General features: G+C 26.2%; 1 protein-coding gene across 1 annotated transcript in view; it reads right to left on the bottom strand.

Moving 5' to 3' along the window:
- LOC107004114 (transcription factor TGA9-like) overlaps positions 1-8,240 on the bottom strand; it is a 10,122-nt gene extending 1,882 nt beyond the window's left edge. Inside the window, exons 1-11 of the mRNA XM_015202347.2 lie at positions 8,137-8,240; positions 7,294-7,427; positions 7,101-7,201; positions 6,303-6,388; positions 5,633-5,758; positions 4,405-4,449; positions 4,233-4,292; positions 3,812-3,889; positions 3,549-3,594; positions 2,487-2,758; positions 1,524-1,745 (exon numbers count right to left, since the gene is read on the bottom strand). Coding sequence (XP_015057833.1) covers positions 1,524-1,745; positions 2,487-2,758; positions 3,549-3,594; positions 3,812-3,889; positions 4,233-4,292; positions 4,405-4,449; positions 5,633-5,758; positions 6,303-6,388; positions 7,101-7,201; positions 7,294-7,388 — 1,131 coding nt within the window. The 5' untranslated portion in view covers positions 7,389-7,427; positions 8,137-8,240. The remainder of the gene's footprint in view (positions 1-1,523; positions 1,746-2,486; positions 2,759-3,548; positions 3,595-3,811; positions 3,890-4,232; positions 4,293-4,404; positions 4,450-5,632; positions 5,759-6,302; positions 6,389-7,100; positions 7,202-7,293; positions 7,428-8,136) is intronic.
- Positions 8,241-17,378: the final 9,138 nt, after the last annotated feature.

Genomic DNA, 17,378 nt, shown 5'->3' with positions numbered 1-17,378 from the left:
TATATATATATATATATTCAAAATCATCATTTTAAAATAGGTTATCAATTCTAATATTTGTAATAAAATTTATCGATAATTATATTATATATAACATGATTGAATAAATATTTTTTTTTTGGCTAGTGCAAAGTTATTGCTACAAGAATGATTTCTCTATTCTCTAATAGGTAAAAAAGACACTCTACAAATGAAATAGGCATAATAAATATATTGGACCCTAAACTTGGCTTCAAATTTTAACTTTGACCTCAACTTTCATAATGCACAAATAGACACTTTAACTATCTAACTTTTAAATAAATAAACACATGAGTCCTACATGACACAATACACGTAGGACAAAAAATGACATGTAGGACATGTGTGTCTATTTGTTCAACTTTATACAAGTTTAAGTGCCTACTTGTGCACACCCAAAGTTGAAGGGCGTAAATGTGATTCGAAGCCAAATTAAATGTAATCCTTAATTCATTTCAATCATAGATGCATGATTAGAAGGGGTAGTTTAGATTCTCCTTTTTTCAAATTAAATCCCATTTCTTAAGGGTTGAAAAGTGAGAAAAGCTATCACATAATTACACTTTTTGGGATCTTTAGCTATAGTATAAAGTGCAAAGATTTTAAAGTGATGATATCAATAACAAAAAGATGAGAACATGTCTCACAATAATCAAGGGTCTGACCTAGTCATTAATAAAGTAAATGAAGAGTCGTAAGATCTTAAGTTCAAAAATCTAATGCATGCAAAAAATGTGATAATTTTAAGCCTTAATTAATAGAAAAAGTTTGTGATACATATATTAGTGAGTAATAATAGAAAAATATATATCATATATGCACAATCAACTAACACATGTATCAAAAGTATAAGAAAAATTCTTAGTAATATAGCAAAAGGTCTGCTAAAAACAATCTATTTAATTATATCCTTCACAAGATAGTGGGAGACAAAGGTGATAAAAAGAGTCAAAAGCCTAGGTTTATATAAGATGGTTATTATTTCATAAAAAAAGTCTATACCTAAAATAACCACTTGCTTTATACAAGAGGCTACTATATGAATGCATAATGAATTTGATTTTCTATCGATCTTCACTTAAATATCAGACTTTATAAGTTAAGATTTTATATTTATCTAATCAATACATTATACGGTTCGTTCTTATACCACAAAGTCTAGACTAATAACTTAAAGGACATTTTAACTAATTCAAATTCAAAATAGAATTCATAAATAGACACTTTTAAGCCCTTCTAGTTAAAAACAAAAAAAGTCATCATCATGAAAATCTAAATTGTAGACGTGAAACTTCATGAAATAATCGTAAAGTTTTATATGTAAAACTTTAATTTATGACAATGACTAGTTTCCAACTACAAGGCTTAATAATCACTATATCCGCCACTATTACTGTCCCGTCTCAGATCGTATAAGATCTATTAAACAAAAAAACGCTCTCTGTAAGATATTTTATTTATTTTAATCTTAAATACGAGACTTATCATTAAGAAAATTTTACCTGATGGACGAAACTTTCGAGATTTGCAAGTTTTCCCAATGCAATAGCCATATGATGCATGCCATCATTGACAGAACAAGTGGCTATAGTTTCAATTAAAGATTGTTTTAATTGTTCTAAGCCTTGTGAAAGTGCTTCTTCAGCCTGTTGTGATGATTGTTGGAGACTATAAATTCCAACAATTTGTTGTTGTGTTAAAGGGTCCAATTGTGTAATCAACATCTGAGATGATAACTATATATCGTCAGTATAAATAGTTTTTGCACTATCAAGTCACTATATGTGAATAAAATTTTTATATTGTCTGAATTCTATAAAAAATAATATTATATCCGTACTAGATTCTCAAAAACTTAGCTTGTAGAGAAAACTCTCAGAGAATATATATATATATATATGTATAGTTAGTTATTTTCACAAGGTTACTAAATGATATTTTTCACAAAAAATTATCTATATATATAGTTATTTTGTAAGTGATCTGATTGTATATAGTATATTATTTAAATTGTCAATACATACTTTAACTATAGGTTGAGAAAATTAGTTCATAAAAACACGATACACCTATTTGTCCAAGTTTGGACTAATAATTAATCTACCTATTTATTAATTCAACTAACTCATTAAAAATTGGAACTATATATGTTGTCCAAACTGATAACTCATGAGAAATTTTGACAAAATTTATATTTTTTTATTTGATATATAATTATAATAAAGAAATAAAATAATTTTATCAGGTACCAAAAAATATTATATTAGAAAAACAAATAAAAGATAATAAATCTTAGTAAGATTTTCATGCATTACTTAAATTATTATAACCCGCTTTTTAAACCTATTTCATCCCATTGTCATTATTAGCTTAAATCTATTCTAACTCGTTCAATTCAGTTCGATACATTCATGTAATATCTCTAATAACAGAATGAGATACACTGATAGTAAAAAAATATTTACCTTGATAAGGTCAGACGGCTTAAAACCACCGAGCCAAAGGAACCCGCGCTCAGCGGGAGATGCCCAAATACCAGTGAGGAGGTGAAAGAGATCGGATTTGGCAACAACTCCTTTGAGTAAAAAAATATGATCATAATGAGCAATATAAGCATCAACAATTATTCTAAGTTCACCATCTCCTAAATGTGCTTGCAATGCTGTACGTAGCTCACATATTTGTCTTTGATCATCATCTAACCATCTTGAATATTCCATGTCAAACATCGATGCACCTGATATATTAATAGTGAAATAAAAAATTTCGTTAAAAATCTTTAAAATTTAATATTATATGTATATATATAATAACAATAATAACATACTGATTAGTATGATCTGAAAAAGGTAAAACGTATGCAGACCCTTAATTATATATTTATGTGGTAGAAAGACTGTTTTGACTGGTAAATCATTTTATGATTTAATGGCATTATATATATAAGGTGATGTAATAAATGTATTGTGCTTCTCTTAACAAAATTTGATTTTGATTTTTAAATATGATAAAATCTTTAATAGAAAATAATTTATTTAAATATATTATACAGGAGTTGAGTTTCAATATAAATATCAAATAAAAAATAAAACTAATTAGTAAAAAAGATATTATCCTTTAGAACACAAAGGATGACAAAAAGAACATATTAAATTTTCTTTAGTCAAAAATGATTATTTTTTCTTTGTGTCCACATTTAAAAACAAAGAATTATAAGCTTTGACTTGAAAAAATGCTCTAATTTTGACTGAAATTTTTTAGTTCTGAATATTTGGTGCTGCCATTTTGTCAAAACTGAAAAATTTATTTATAATTTTTTTATCGAGCAATTATTAAAAACAGTTTTTCTACTTCATAAAAATAGAAGTAATCACATTTTTTATATTCCAATTTATAGAATTATACTTGAATAGGCTATTGATTTTAATTAAAATATATAATGATCCATAGTAAATTACAAGGATTTTTTTTACCATTTATAAATAAATAAAAGTAATTATAAGTAAAACATTAAATTAAAACTTTACCAGAGCTGATATTGGGACCAGTAGAACCACCTCCCATGAAAATCCCCTGCTTGACACAAACCAATTAACAACAAAAAAAATTAATTAAAATCCACTTAAATTAAGAAAATATTTTATATGATAAAATTCATTTTTATAAATAATTTTTTTTACTTATTGAATTATTAAATATTACATGGAAAACAACTTCTTCATAATTTTTTTTCTTTTAAATATAATAATAATAATAAAAAAATAATTTTCAAAGATAAATTAAATTAAACCTGAGATCTAGCCCTTTGAAGTTCTTGTTCTAGTTGAGCAAGTCTCATCCTACTTGTTTCTAGTTGTTGTACATAAGCCTGCAAAAAATTTCAATAAATAAATAAATTATTAACTATGTAAAATACAAAAAAAATTATACATGTTGTCAGAATTCTCTATAATAATCATATTTTATAATAATATTTATTATATTTATCAACTTTTCTTTTTCAAAAATTTATTTTTAATTATTGGAACCGACCTCTTTATCAATAAAGAGATTGTTTTTTATATATTCTCGATCAAATGAAAAAAGTAATTGTTATAATAAGTTAATAACGTGTTATTATAATACATAGTTAGTTGTATATTTCAATCTTTTCAGACTCTGCTTATAAGACTACACCGAAAATATTATTGTTATAATATATGTTTTACTACCTTTTTTCTTAGTCTGCTTTTTCTTGCTGCTTCTCTATTTTGTGCTAAACGTCTCAAAGTCTGCAGTAAACAATATTAACAAAATTATTAACAAATATTTTTTAAAAAAATATAAAATTAAAATATACTAAAAAATATACTGCAAAATTATAAATTAATTATGTGGTACCACCTTAGCATCAGTTACTCTATCTGAATTTGAACCAGCACCTTTTCTCTGCAATAAAATAAAATATATATTTATATGTGTAAATTGTGTGCAAATTTTTTTTAAAAAAAAGCAAAAAAATTGAGTTTTTTTTTTTTTTTAATATTTTAGAGGTATAACGTGTCAAAAATGGCAGGATCTTTTGATAGACTTTTGATTTTTTTGACTAAAATCAAATTTGTTATTATTTAAATACTGTTCAGACTTTATGCAATATTTTCTTATTTCTATAATTAACTTTGAAAATTTGTGATCTTAAAATAAAAAATTTATAATATGATATATTAAGTATTTTTCAGATCTTGTGAGTTTAAATATAATATAGGAAATGTAGAGTAACAGAATAATTAAATATGAAAAAACAATATTAAATTTATTTTTAAAACAAAATAAAATTAAAAAGGAAATATATAATTGAAAAAAAATATTTTACTGAGTCAAGAGTCAATGATTAAATTAAAAATAATTTCAGTATATTCCATATGTCTTTATTTAAATTATAATTATTAAAATATTTTTTATCAAGTCAATGTAACAAATTTAAATAAAGAAAATATATAACATAATATATATGATTATATTAACATGACCAAATCCATTATTCTCCTGGATTGTGTTTGTTTGAATTTTTCAAAAAACTCAATAAATACATAGCTTATTTTTGAAAAATAATATATATTTTTAAAAAATCTAACATATATATAATATCAAAAATGAAAAAATTTGCGCACTTTAAATTACTGTAAAAATGCTCTTCTCCCCTCATTTCTTTTCTTGTCAGAATATAAATCAGAAAGAATCTTTAAAAATGTCATATTTGGGATTTTGGGTTTTCTTGATACGTGATCGATTCTCTAAAAATATTATCGCAATTATATCGAAACTTTCAAAATACATGTCTTGGGAGGATTTATCACACTTGCTAGTGTTTTTAAATCGTACAAATAACACATAAATGATAAACCCTCCAAAAAATTGTCCTAGTTACACCGAATCTTTTAAAAATACATATTTTTTTAGAATTCATTATATATTTAATTAATACTATTTGAACTCTCCGAGCAACATAAATAGATGATAGACCCTTTAAAAAAAAATTAAATTCATATTTTTAGAGGATCATCACGTATTCAATAATGTTTTTGATCAGTCGAAACAACATATAGACGATGATAAAATAAAAGAAAAAAACCTTTGCATAGTTGGATTTTGAAGGTGATTCTAGTTCCACATTTGCTTCACCTCTACTAGAAATAGTAGTGTTTAGTGCTGAATCTGAATCACTACTTTGTTCTCCTCCTATTGATTTTGAGCTTCCCTATATACAAATACGAGTTTTAATTTTATGCACCGATAATTTTAAAGATATTTATACTTTTAGTTTCAAGATATATAACTGTATATTTATACTGTCACACAAATAACAAAAATAAATAATATAAAATTAAGTGAAACAAAACTAGCAACAGACAGACATTCAATTAGCTTGAAAACGAACTCGTACGTAGAAACTAATTAAATGTGTATGCTCAACAAAACTATCTTTAAAATATAATATTTTTCTTCATGAAGCTTTAAAACGAGCTAGAAGACTTTTCTTAAAGTGGAAAATAATATCTTAAATGAGGTTTAAAAGTTCATTTCAAGAGTAAAATTATTAACTTAAATCAAAATCAACTCGAAAGCACGAAAACACCACACAAGTTTGATCATTTGATCACAAAGAGAAGTTTCAAAGTTTCCTTTCATTATCAAAGTTAGAGAAACAAACCACTTAAATCATAATCTTTTAATTATGTGACGATAAATTTATCAATTACGTTAAAACACGAATAAATATCTAAAAAATAGGGAAATAGTACTCTTGGGGTGTGATGCACTTTAGTAGGCCAAGAAGGGAACATCTCCAGAGTTGCTGCAGGTCTGTTTATGCCTGCTCCATATAAAGCTGCACACAACACACACAAAAAATAAAAAAAAATAAAAAAATAATAAAAAATATTATTATTAATTTTACATTTAATTTATTGACAACTTTAAAAACACGCCCTCTTGAGTAACAAAAACACACCTTATGAAATGATTGATGTTTTAGAAATGGAAATTAGCCTCTCTATTTTGTTGACATTTTTCATACAAGACTTTCTCCCTAACCCCCTAAAAAAAATAAAAGACCAAGGGAAAAAAAGGATTTATTATTTAAAATATTCTTAGCAAAAAATTATAACGTATATATCTCTATAAATATGAAAAAAATTAAGAACAAAAAGGCTTTATTCAAATATTTTTGAAGAAAAATCGATGCATATACCTCTAGAAGCATAGACGAGTTAGGAGAAAAAAGAATTTTTCTAAATCTCTTCGTCGAAAAACTTAACATACCCCATCAACATGAACAAAGTCAGAGTTAGGGGTAAAAAAGATTTATCTGAACCTCCTCGATAAAATATACCATGCCTCAAGAACATTAACAGAATATAGGATAAAAAAAAGTTTATCTCACATAATTTTATTAAAAAATTACACGGTATATATCAAATGAAAATGAATGGAATTAGAGAGAAAAAAAAAGAATTATCCTAATACCATTTGATGAGAAATTTATCGAAAATTCTGACTTGATCACTGTCGAAAAAAAAAGAGAAGAAAAAAGAGCATACATGATTTAAAAGAATCATCATTGTTCATCTTAACTCCTTGTAAAACAATAGCTTCTTCCAATTCTCCAAAATCAAAAGTTGATGGTTCTTGATTATTATTACTACACAACACCACAAAAAATCAATAATTGTCAAAAAAAAATTAAAACTAATTAAATAAATAATGAAAAAAATTTAAAGAATTTATATGTACTTTAGTGTGGAATGATACATGAAACTTGTATTATAAGTCATGTCATGATCAATTGACAAAGTACTTGTTGTATCTCCAATTCTTTGACTCTCCATGCAAATAATAACTAATTTTCAAACTATTCTTGATCTTACCTGATAAAAAGAAAATCAAAAAAAAAAATCCATTAGTTTGAAAAAAATACCTAATTTGTTTCAATATACTATAGTAATTATTTATCGAAAAAATCATCATTTTAGTTATTGGTAAAATTTATAAAAAAAGAGTTAGAAATGAGAAAATTTAAATGTGTTTAGTAATTTTTATGAGGAAAAGGTCGAAAGTCTCCTTTCATAAAATTCGAAGAAGAGAATGATAAAAATACTTCTAAATAATTTTTTTTTATCGATCTTAATTCACTTGCCTTTAATTTTTTTTTATATATAAATTTTACTTTTAATCAATAAAAATCAAGTAAACTACATGAATTACATCACTTTTAAAGATTTTCTTGTGAAAAACAAACAAACTAAATGTTCCTTAGAAGCAAAAGGACTAAAAAAGATCAATTTTTTTTATTGTCAAAGCTTCTACAATTGATGGAAAATAGAAGTTACCAACAAAAGGCCTCAAACCTTTTTTTTTTTTTAAAAAAAACCAAAATTTTAAAAGATTAGGTTTTAGCTTTGAGGAAACAAAAAATTGATTTCTTAAAAATATTATTTCAAAAAGTTGTTTTTCTTGTTGGAAACAATGAAAATTAAGAAGAAATGTAACTTTCTGAAATAATAACTATTAAGTTGAGTGATCATACAAGAAATCAACTCAAAAAAATAACAAAAAAACTATAATTCTATGTTTTACCTCAGTTTAAAGATCATCTTGAATAAAGGGCAATTTTTCTTCAGAAGCAAAGAGACTAATAAATAGTAGAAAGAAGCTAAAAAGATCAAATCTTTATAGTCAAAGTATGTGTATATATATATATATATTTTTTTTTTCTATTATTTTAAAAAATTTATCTATAAAAATAGAAGCACACCAACAAGAGGGGTCCAAAGAATTTGTGTTTTTTTTCCTTCTAATTGTATATCTCTTGTTGTAGGTATGGCAAAGACACTTTTTGATCTTTCTTTCATATATGTCTTTATCTAACAAAAACGATTTGATACACAAAATATTTTACGTTATGAAGATTAATTTTTTTTAACATTTTATACTATATAAAAAAAGTTATTTCATTATAAAATTTAAAAAAAATTATGTTATAAAATATGATTTTTTTCATCGAACCAATGAATATTTGGAATAATCATTGAGTGTTTTTTAAATTAATTCAATCGAAATATCTGTGAAAAAAGTCCAACGATAACAATTTAAGTGAAAAAATAGTAATTCTTAATATTCTCAAGAGGTGTAATATAAATAACTGCTTCTACCACTTGATAAAGAAAATTTTTCTAATGATTATTTTATTTTAATGTAGGTATTGATTTTTTCAGTCGATATATTTTAAATTTATAAGATGATATTTAATAGAAGAAAATACTATTATCCCAAATAAGTACTCTCTCTTCCCACAATTACTATATTATAAATTAATTTGGAAAACTTACATAAATATATTATAATAAAAAAATATTTTCTATTTAGAGTAATAATATTTTTTTTCACTTGACCAGTTTTAATTCATTTATAATATAAGTTTAATACATATTACAAAGAACAATTTATTATTCATATATAATACAAGTTTTTATGCTGGATAATACATTTATCACACGTTTTAATACGCTTAAAATACAATGTAAACAAACATAATATATTTCAAAAACAATTATAATTCAAATACAATGCATGCATAATTCACTTTTAATACATATTACAGATTTATTACAATATTGCTATAAATGATAATAAACAAAAAATATCGCTAAAATCAGTAATTATTTTTTAAAATGTATTAATTTATGTAATTTTTCCTTATTATTTTTATTCTTTTCTCTTATAAGGGTGTGGGCCACGGGGTCATTAGCCCGAATTCGCTATAATTTTTTAATATAAATTTAAATTAATCAAATTTCAAATAAATATCGATAAAAATAAAATTAAAAGGTACCACTAAAACAAGTGACTCCTACTCCACAAACTCTCTCTAATAACCGCCTGTGTTTTCTTATTGGTTACTTTTTCAATGAGTTGCAAGTACTAGCCATAAAAAAACAAAATAAAAAAAATATTTTCTATAAAACAAATTCTGTTTTACATAAATATTTTTTCAATAAAAATATAAGAAATGAGACAAATTATTATATTATATAATAATAAAAATAAAGTTGGAGAAAAAAGGTAGATAGTTGTTCTCTTGATTTAAATGTTTAGTTTAGGTAATGGAGAAATATGATAGGTGAGAATTTATTATAGCTGATTTAATTGAAATCAAAGACATATTATTATTTAAACATATCAATATCCACTATAAAATTATATTTGGGAATTCATCTTATTCGTAGATCTTGAATCAGATTAATATTTATCGAGTTATGAATTTTAAATTTTTAATTCATTTTGTCATTATAATAAATATAACTTTTAGCGGGTAATAAATAAGTACATTAATAAAGAGTGTTAAAGTCTTTATGACAATAATTAGGTGTCATTAGATCTAATGTCGCTAAAGCCTTTAGGGACATTTACAAAGAGTGATAATTCCTGTTAAAAATACATATTTAGCGACAATTGTTAATTGAATTGCCGCTAAAACTCATTTTTTCTGTAGTGTGTAAAGGCGAAGGAATAAGTTTATCATCCATCGAGTTATGAATATCACTTTATCTAATTTTCTTTTAACGAATTTATTTATGAAAGAAAAAGATAAAAAAACAAAATTCATAACTCGATAGATAATGAATTTATTCTTCCATACTTCCCTACAAAATGGATTGGGAATTTAAAATTTTGGTTTTAGCTAATTATTAAACCAAAACTTGTTTAAAATGGAAAAGGCACTCAACTAATTGTTTTCTAAAATTAATTAATTTAAAGGGGTTTGAAATGGATTTGTTTGGTATTTATCTATTTTGTTGATATGTCAACATCTAAGCCTTGTCATCACCTAAAACTCAAGATTCTTTTCCCTTAATTAGAAAATTTGGTTAAGTGGACTTTACCATTATGTATTATTGATAATTAATTAGGGTTCCCTTTTTTGGGCAACAAGAGGTGTGATGCTTGCCTCTATTATGTCAAATAATGTTACTAACTTTTTTCTTAAAACCTAAGTGTGATATTCGTTTTGAGATTATGATTAATTAATCTGAATTCATGCCAGATAAGAAAAGTATTTGCATTTTTAAAGTTCGAACTTGTGTAAATTCTCTTGTTAGGAGTTGATATCTTATTAATCTCATCATTAGTCTTATTGGTGTTACTTATAACTCTTCATTTTCTCTTTAGTGTCTTGCTCAAGGTTTAATATTTATTTTGAAATTCGATTAAACTTAATCAAGTGTCATGATAAAACGAAAGGGTTTTCTATTTATAAAAGGAAAAAGGACAAATATATTTCGAAACTATCGTAAATGATATGCAGATATTTCAGTCATACTTTTCGAATATTGATGCCCCTGCCATCCATAAACTAAAGCATATATGTTTTTCAAAGACTAAATAGGGACACGTGACACAATCTTATCCGTCGATAACTGTTAGATCGGTGGATATGATTATGACATGTGTATGTCCGTTAGTATAAAAGATATATATGCTCTAGATTTTGGACAGCATGGACACCAATGTCCCAAAAGTATGACGGAGGATATTTGCATACCATTTACGATGGTGCAAAAATATATCTATCTTTTTTTCCATTAAAAAAAAACTTCATTCTTAGGTTTCAAAGATTAAGTAAACAAGACATAGTTTAAATATGAAACTAATATAAAGTAATGATTAATGAGGGTTTTTATCCATTATCTCAAGTTTTTAATATACGAGAGACACTTTTTTTTAATTTGAGGGGTTTTCATTTGATGTTTGATTTTTTTTATTTGGTCTTTGATATTCATATTGAAATTTAATTATTCAAAATTAATTACACGTAGAAGAAAATCCCTCCGTGCTAAAAATTTTATTGTATCCTAAACTCTAGATCGAAATCTCTGATCAAGAAAGTGGTATGTAGAATTTTATTTCTTATGGTTGAAGGTAAATTTTGTGTCAATACTAGATTATGGCTTAACATTCTGCACACAAAAAAATTTCAGACTATAAAAAAAAAATTATAATCTACAAATGGACCCATCTATGATAAGTTCATTTGGTTGGAAAATGGAATATAATATACAAAAAATATAATATTTTTTTTTATCATCAACCACCTTTGTAGCTAGTGTTCCCTACCAATAATTCCTTCTAATCATTGGCCATACAAAAGGTTATTGGGACCATAAAAAGAAGAGAACTTGTTACCAATTGATTAGGTATGCATGCAATTGAGTGGTAGAGAAAATTACGCGAATAAGTAAATTTATACTATTTAAGTACTCGTCATAGTTATAATTTGCTATAATTATTACTCGCGATTAATATTATACATTCATTATGTGAATTGACTTCGAATTTATATAATTAGTCATGTTTGTGTATATATAATCCGCCAAGATATACAAATAAATGTGTATAAATATAATTTTTAGCATATATACATATATAATTCATCTCTCTCCCACTCTCTCCCTCTCCTGCTCGCTTCTCTACTCCCTCTATCAATCTCGCTCTCCTCTTTTCTCGCTCTCCCAATCTCGCTTGCCATTTATACAAATGTATACGTAAAATATACATTTATATACAATTACATACATATACAATTCATCTCTCTCCCACTCTCTGCCCTCTATCGCTCGCCTCTCTCCTCTCTCTCCCAGTCTCGTTCACCTCTCTCCTCCATATCCCAGTCTCTCTAGCCATATATACAATTATATATATATAATATACAATTATCTAACCAATATACATATACAATTACCTTTCTCCCACTCTTTTTCCCCTCTCTCTCGCCTCTCTCCTCTCTTTCCCAGTCTCGTTCTCCTCTCTCCTCCAAATAGCATGTAGCTACAAATTGTAACTATCAAACTATAGCTATGGAGAGTAATTAATTATTTTTAAGTGGCGATATGTGAGAGTTTTCCTAAAGTATTTCATATTTACGAAAAATTGAAAATAAAATATAATATTTTGAGAGTGTAGGGTGTATACATTCTATTCCAACAAAAAATCAATAGTAGTTGATATCGTGACTCTCTATTTAAAAAAATTGCGAACTTCTCTTGTAATTCGTCAAAAATTTCATATTTTCAACGACGTTTAATATACATATCCACCAAAATTTTGCATTTTTTAATAATACTTAAACATGTAAATTATAGGTCACACATAGTCTATATACATTTATTAGAAAACATAAATTATAAATTCGATTGGCTAATATTTGACTAGAAATAAATAAAATTTATGTACAAATTAATTATGAGTTTTAAGATTTGCAAGCCATGGTTCATGCATATACATGGGGTACCCCTTAATTAGTTCAGAATTTTTATTTTTTTAATTAAAAAAATTGATGACTTGACAAATTATAATTTGACGACGTCATCATATTTTAAATTAAAAAATCAAAAAATTTAATTCATTTTTTTTCCGAATTATGACTTTTTATTGAGCCAATTGTTCATCATTTTCATCAACAACCATATTATCACTTTCATATTCATTAAATATTTTATCACTACTTTTGTGTTCACGTAAAAAATTATGTAATACAACGCAAACAACTACTATAGAGGGTGTTTTTGTAAAAGATACAAATTTTGTTTAAAAATTTCTATTTCAAAAGATCCCAAATAATGAGATTTGATCCAAATACTAGAAAAAATTAGTACTTTAAAATTTGGGATATTTGTCAAAAATATTTGCCAAATAATGGCAAATTGTATGGCCAAACACTATTTGCCAAAATTTTTCCTCTAATATTATTTGGGAAATCTATGGCCAAATGAGCCATAAGACATGGCACATCAAATTAGATAAGTGTATCATGTATAAAATATACTTCACACATCAAATTAGTGTATCTCACGAATCAAACTAGTGTATCATGTATAAAATTCACCTCATGCATTAAATTAGTGTATCTCGCACATCAAATTAGTGTATCATGTATAAAATGTACATCAGATTAATGTATCACGTATAAAATGTAATGTATCTTACTTAACGATTAATGTATCTTGCGCATTAAATTAATGTATCAACACTTATATTATTGTATCCATTTTGAGGGAATTTTGTGATTATAAACTTTTAAAGGATATATTGTAATTTTGCCTTAACAGTATGTAATTTCTGTAATTTGCCCATTAAAATTTAGTTGGATCCGGATTTGATTAGGAGATATTATTATTTTCTTGGTTAATTTAATTTCCAGCCAATTAAAGGCTACCGCGTCATTAATGAAAGGATGAATCATTACTCTTGAAAAAATTGTAATATAGGTCCATATATGTGAATAAAGGGTATTCTAAAGCCCAAAGGTGGAAGGAAGGTATTTTTATTCCGTTCACTATACTTGAATGGTATTTTAGGCTCTTCTCTGTATGATAAAACGAAACAAAAGAAACAAGAAATATTGAGAGAAGAGTTAGACATTGTTCAACTACATACTTATTACTATTCTATAATAATTTTCGACCTCCAAATCGTTTTATCTTTAAATATAAATCGAACTCGTAAAACGAGCTAAGATTTCAAGAACGTGCGACAATGAGAAATATGTTCCAACATCGAAGTCAAAAGTTGAAATTAAATAATGACCCTGAAGGTCATTTTTGAAATTTCTCATAAAATTATCACTTTATTCCTATCAATAGTTTCCACAAATCTTGTTTAATTAGTTTACGAATTTGATTTTAGATTTGATTGTAAAGTTGTGATTCTGAATTTTTTAGCGTTTTGGAGAGTTAAAATTGTTAAAACTGAATTTTTTATAACAATCGGAGCTACGATTTTTGAAATGAAATTTCATAAGTTTCATCAGCTCTTGAACGTGACTTTTGGGTTAGTGGGACTATTGTATCAAGTCTTGAGATATACATATTAGTTTTGGATGAGTACTTTTTGTATTTTGAAAGTTGAAAGTATAGGATACTTGACCAAATTAACATTTGGTAATAGAAAGCTCGCAATGAAATTCTGACAATTCCGTTAGTTTCAGAATATGATTTTTCGTCTAGATAAATTATTGGTTTGGGTCGTAAGACATTTGATTTTTATTCATTAGACGAGATGTAGAGACAATTGAGGCTAAAATTTGACTTCAGCCAACATTTGAGGTTAGAAAAGTTATTTTTGAGTTTTGATGATTTCACTAGGTCCGAATGGTAATATTTGATTTAGTTCTCAAAACATTTGGATGAATTTCATGTATTATTAGAAATTTGGAAATCATTAAGTTAAATTTGCTTTAGTCAACATCAAATTAGAAATACCTAAGTAATGAACACGATCGACTACATATGTAAATTTCTCAATTTCCTTTTCCAATGATCCCGGGCCATTAAAAACTAGTTGGTTTGGCTTATTTTATATCAGTCATTAATGTTGACACCTAATTTTGATCCTCCCCGATATGAATTAATTAACGAGCTTCTCAATTCTGAATGATTTGAAATAACTAGATTTCATAAAGTTCAAAACATTTTAAGTTATTTTAAATTAATCTCATCACTTTTTGTAAATTTTAGATAATATATATTATTTGTATAATTATGTATATAATTAGTATATTATATAATTATTCGAAAACCGTCTCAAAAGATTTTATTTTGTTTAAATATCTTTAGTTATATAATAGTTTACATTTCGAATTAGTTATTTTATATTTAAGTCGATTATTTTATTTCGTTAAAATTAAGAAGCTTATTAGTTAACTTATAATAATCCGATCTTATTTGTTTATGTTAACGGAATTCACCAAATGACTCGATTTGGCTAACTTATTGATTCCAAAGACAAGGATTTGGGCCCCTTTATTCCAATTCAATTCCCAAATGTTATGAAAGAGACCCAGCCCATTTCCCTTTATTCTAATTCAAAGAACTCGAAATCTTGTTTTTGTATAGGAATTTAGGACGGGTACAAATCGAACGGGCCTAAGGCCCAAAACGAAATGGGTCCAAATACTGGTCCAGAGTTTAGATAGACATAAACTGGATCTGGAACCAACTCTTTCTCTCTCTTTTTTACTTACCACATTTATTTCTGACCGATATTTGTCGTTAGTTTCAGGGTTGAAAGACTCAAACCCCCGCAAAACGCCTTATGTTTTAGATATTTAAAACGATCGACTCTTAATAGATTTTAAAATTTAATTTTTATAAGTCAAAGAATTTCACTTAGAAGATAGGCCAATCTTTCATCTTTTAAACAATTCCAAATCGATTCAAATTAAGTTGAAGAATATTTTAGCTAAACAGGTTAGTTGTCGGAAAACTGTATTAACGGATATTTTAGGTGCCGTAAAAACCTTCCTAAAATATAAATGTGAACCCCCGAACCCCCTTTAATGTTTTCACTAGGTTTCCTGTTTAAATCTTTTAGAAATTATGTTTTTCTTGATTTTTCGTAAAAATTAAGTGGCGACTCTAAAAAGGTCTAAAATAATAAAATATTTTTTCTGTAAATAAAATAATTAAGCCATTAATAATTTCGCTTGTTTAGTAAAGGACACCAGTCACTCTTGTTCACAGCAGTTGAGGGGGTTTTCTCAGCACCGCTAGGTCACGAGTTCGAGACTTGATACGTTGCGAATTTGAGAAAAAAAAAGGTATTCTAAAATATCATTTTTTATTAATTTTATAAATTCAAATATATTTTGAGATATAAACTTATCATGCTTTATAACAAGAGACTGTTTGATACGTAAGACAAGAAATATTAGTATTTTCAAATGAAAAATTTGGTTATGATCTTTAATTAGTTTCGAATTTATCTTATTTTAATTTATATCAAAATTGTAAGATTAGTGTCGCATATAGAATTTGGGATAAAGTAATTCTCATACCTCATTTCTGCATATCAAAATTACTAATTACGAATAAAATTATTGTCATGTGATAAAAAGTCACAAAATCAAGCCGTATTCTAACAAAAATGTAGAATAATACTATATACAATACGCCCTCGTGGTTCAATCATACCCTTTTCATTCACTACTTAACATAACTTACTCTATTATTTTAAAGAAATTTGACTTACTTATAATTAAAGGCCAAAACATGTGCAATATGACTAATTTGTCCTTATTCAAACATTTGCATATAAGTTATGAAGATATCTATATGATCACTTTATAACTTCAAGTGGTTAAATGACTCAGTGAAAATACGAATTGAAGTGTCTAGAAGTGCATATTTCTAAATCCTATCTTTTACTCGCAAAAGCACAAAACCCGAGAAACTAAGAGGATGAGACAACTTGTACCCGACAAACAAAACATTATCATCCTTGTGTAGTTGCCAGTTAATCATATTCATATGACCAAAAAAAATCACTTGATTTTGGCAACTAGTGATAACATTGATTTAGACGGTTTGTCCTTCCGTCAGTCCCTGAAGTAGCTTCTCTAGGTGCAGCTTTGTCTGGTGGAGCAACTAAACAAGATTGAGCTCTAACGCCCCTATTTCCACCGATTGCATATTCTTAGGGACTCTTTCATGAAGTGACCCTTTTGACCGTACTTGAAGCAATCAGTGGGGCAATCGCAACATGTTCCTGGGTGGTTCCTACCTCACTTAGCACATGTAGGAGTCTAATTACCTCCTTGTACCACACTACATGGAGACTGTGCTTGTCTAGCTCTGAAGTAAATTTAATATTATTTTAATCAATATTGATTTAATTATTTTCATATTCTTCCCTGCTAATTTATTGTTGATACATTGTCACTGTACATTATTTTTTGTTTATTTAATTGAATCTATAGTTTGTTACTTTGTCTCATTAGATGTTAATTGCCATGTAGTTGTTTTGATTATTTTAATATGTTAGCA

This window comes from Solanum pennellii, chromosome 11 (assembly GCF_001406875.1).
Source record: "Solanum pennellii chromosome 11, SPENNV200".
Classification (NCBI taxonomy): domain Eukaryota; kingdom Viridiplantae; phylum Streptophyta; class Magnoliopsida; order Solanales; family Solanaceae; genus Solanum; species Solanum pennellii.
Note: the sequence above shows the minus strand (reverse complement) of the source record. Positions and strands in the feature narration are given on the sequence as shown.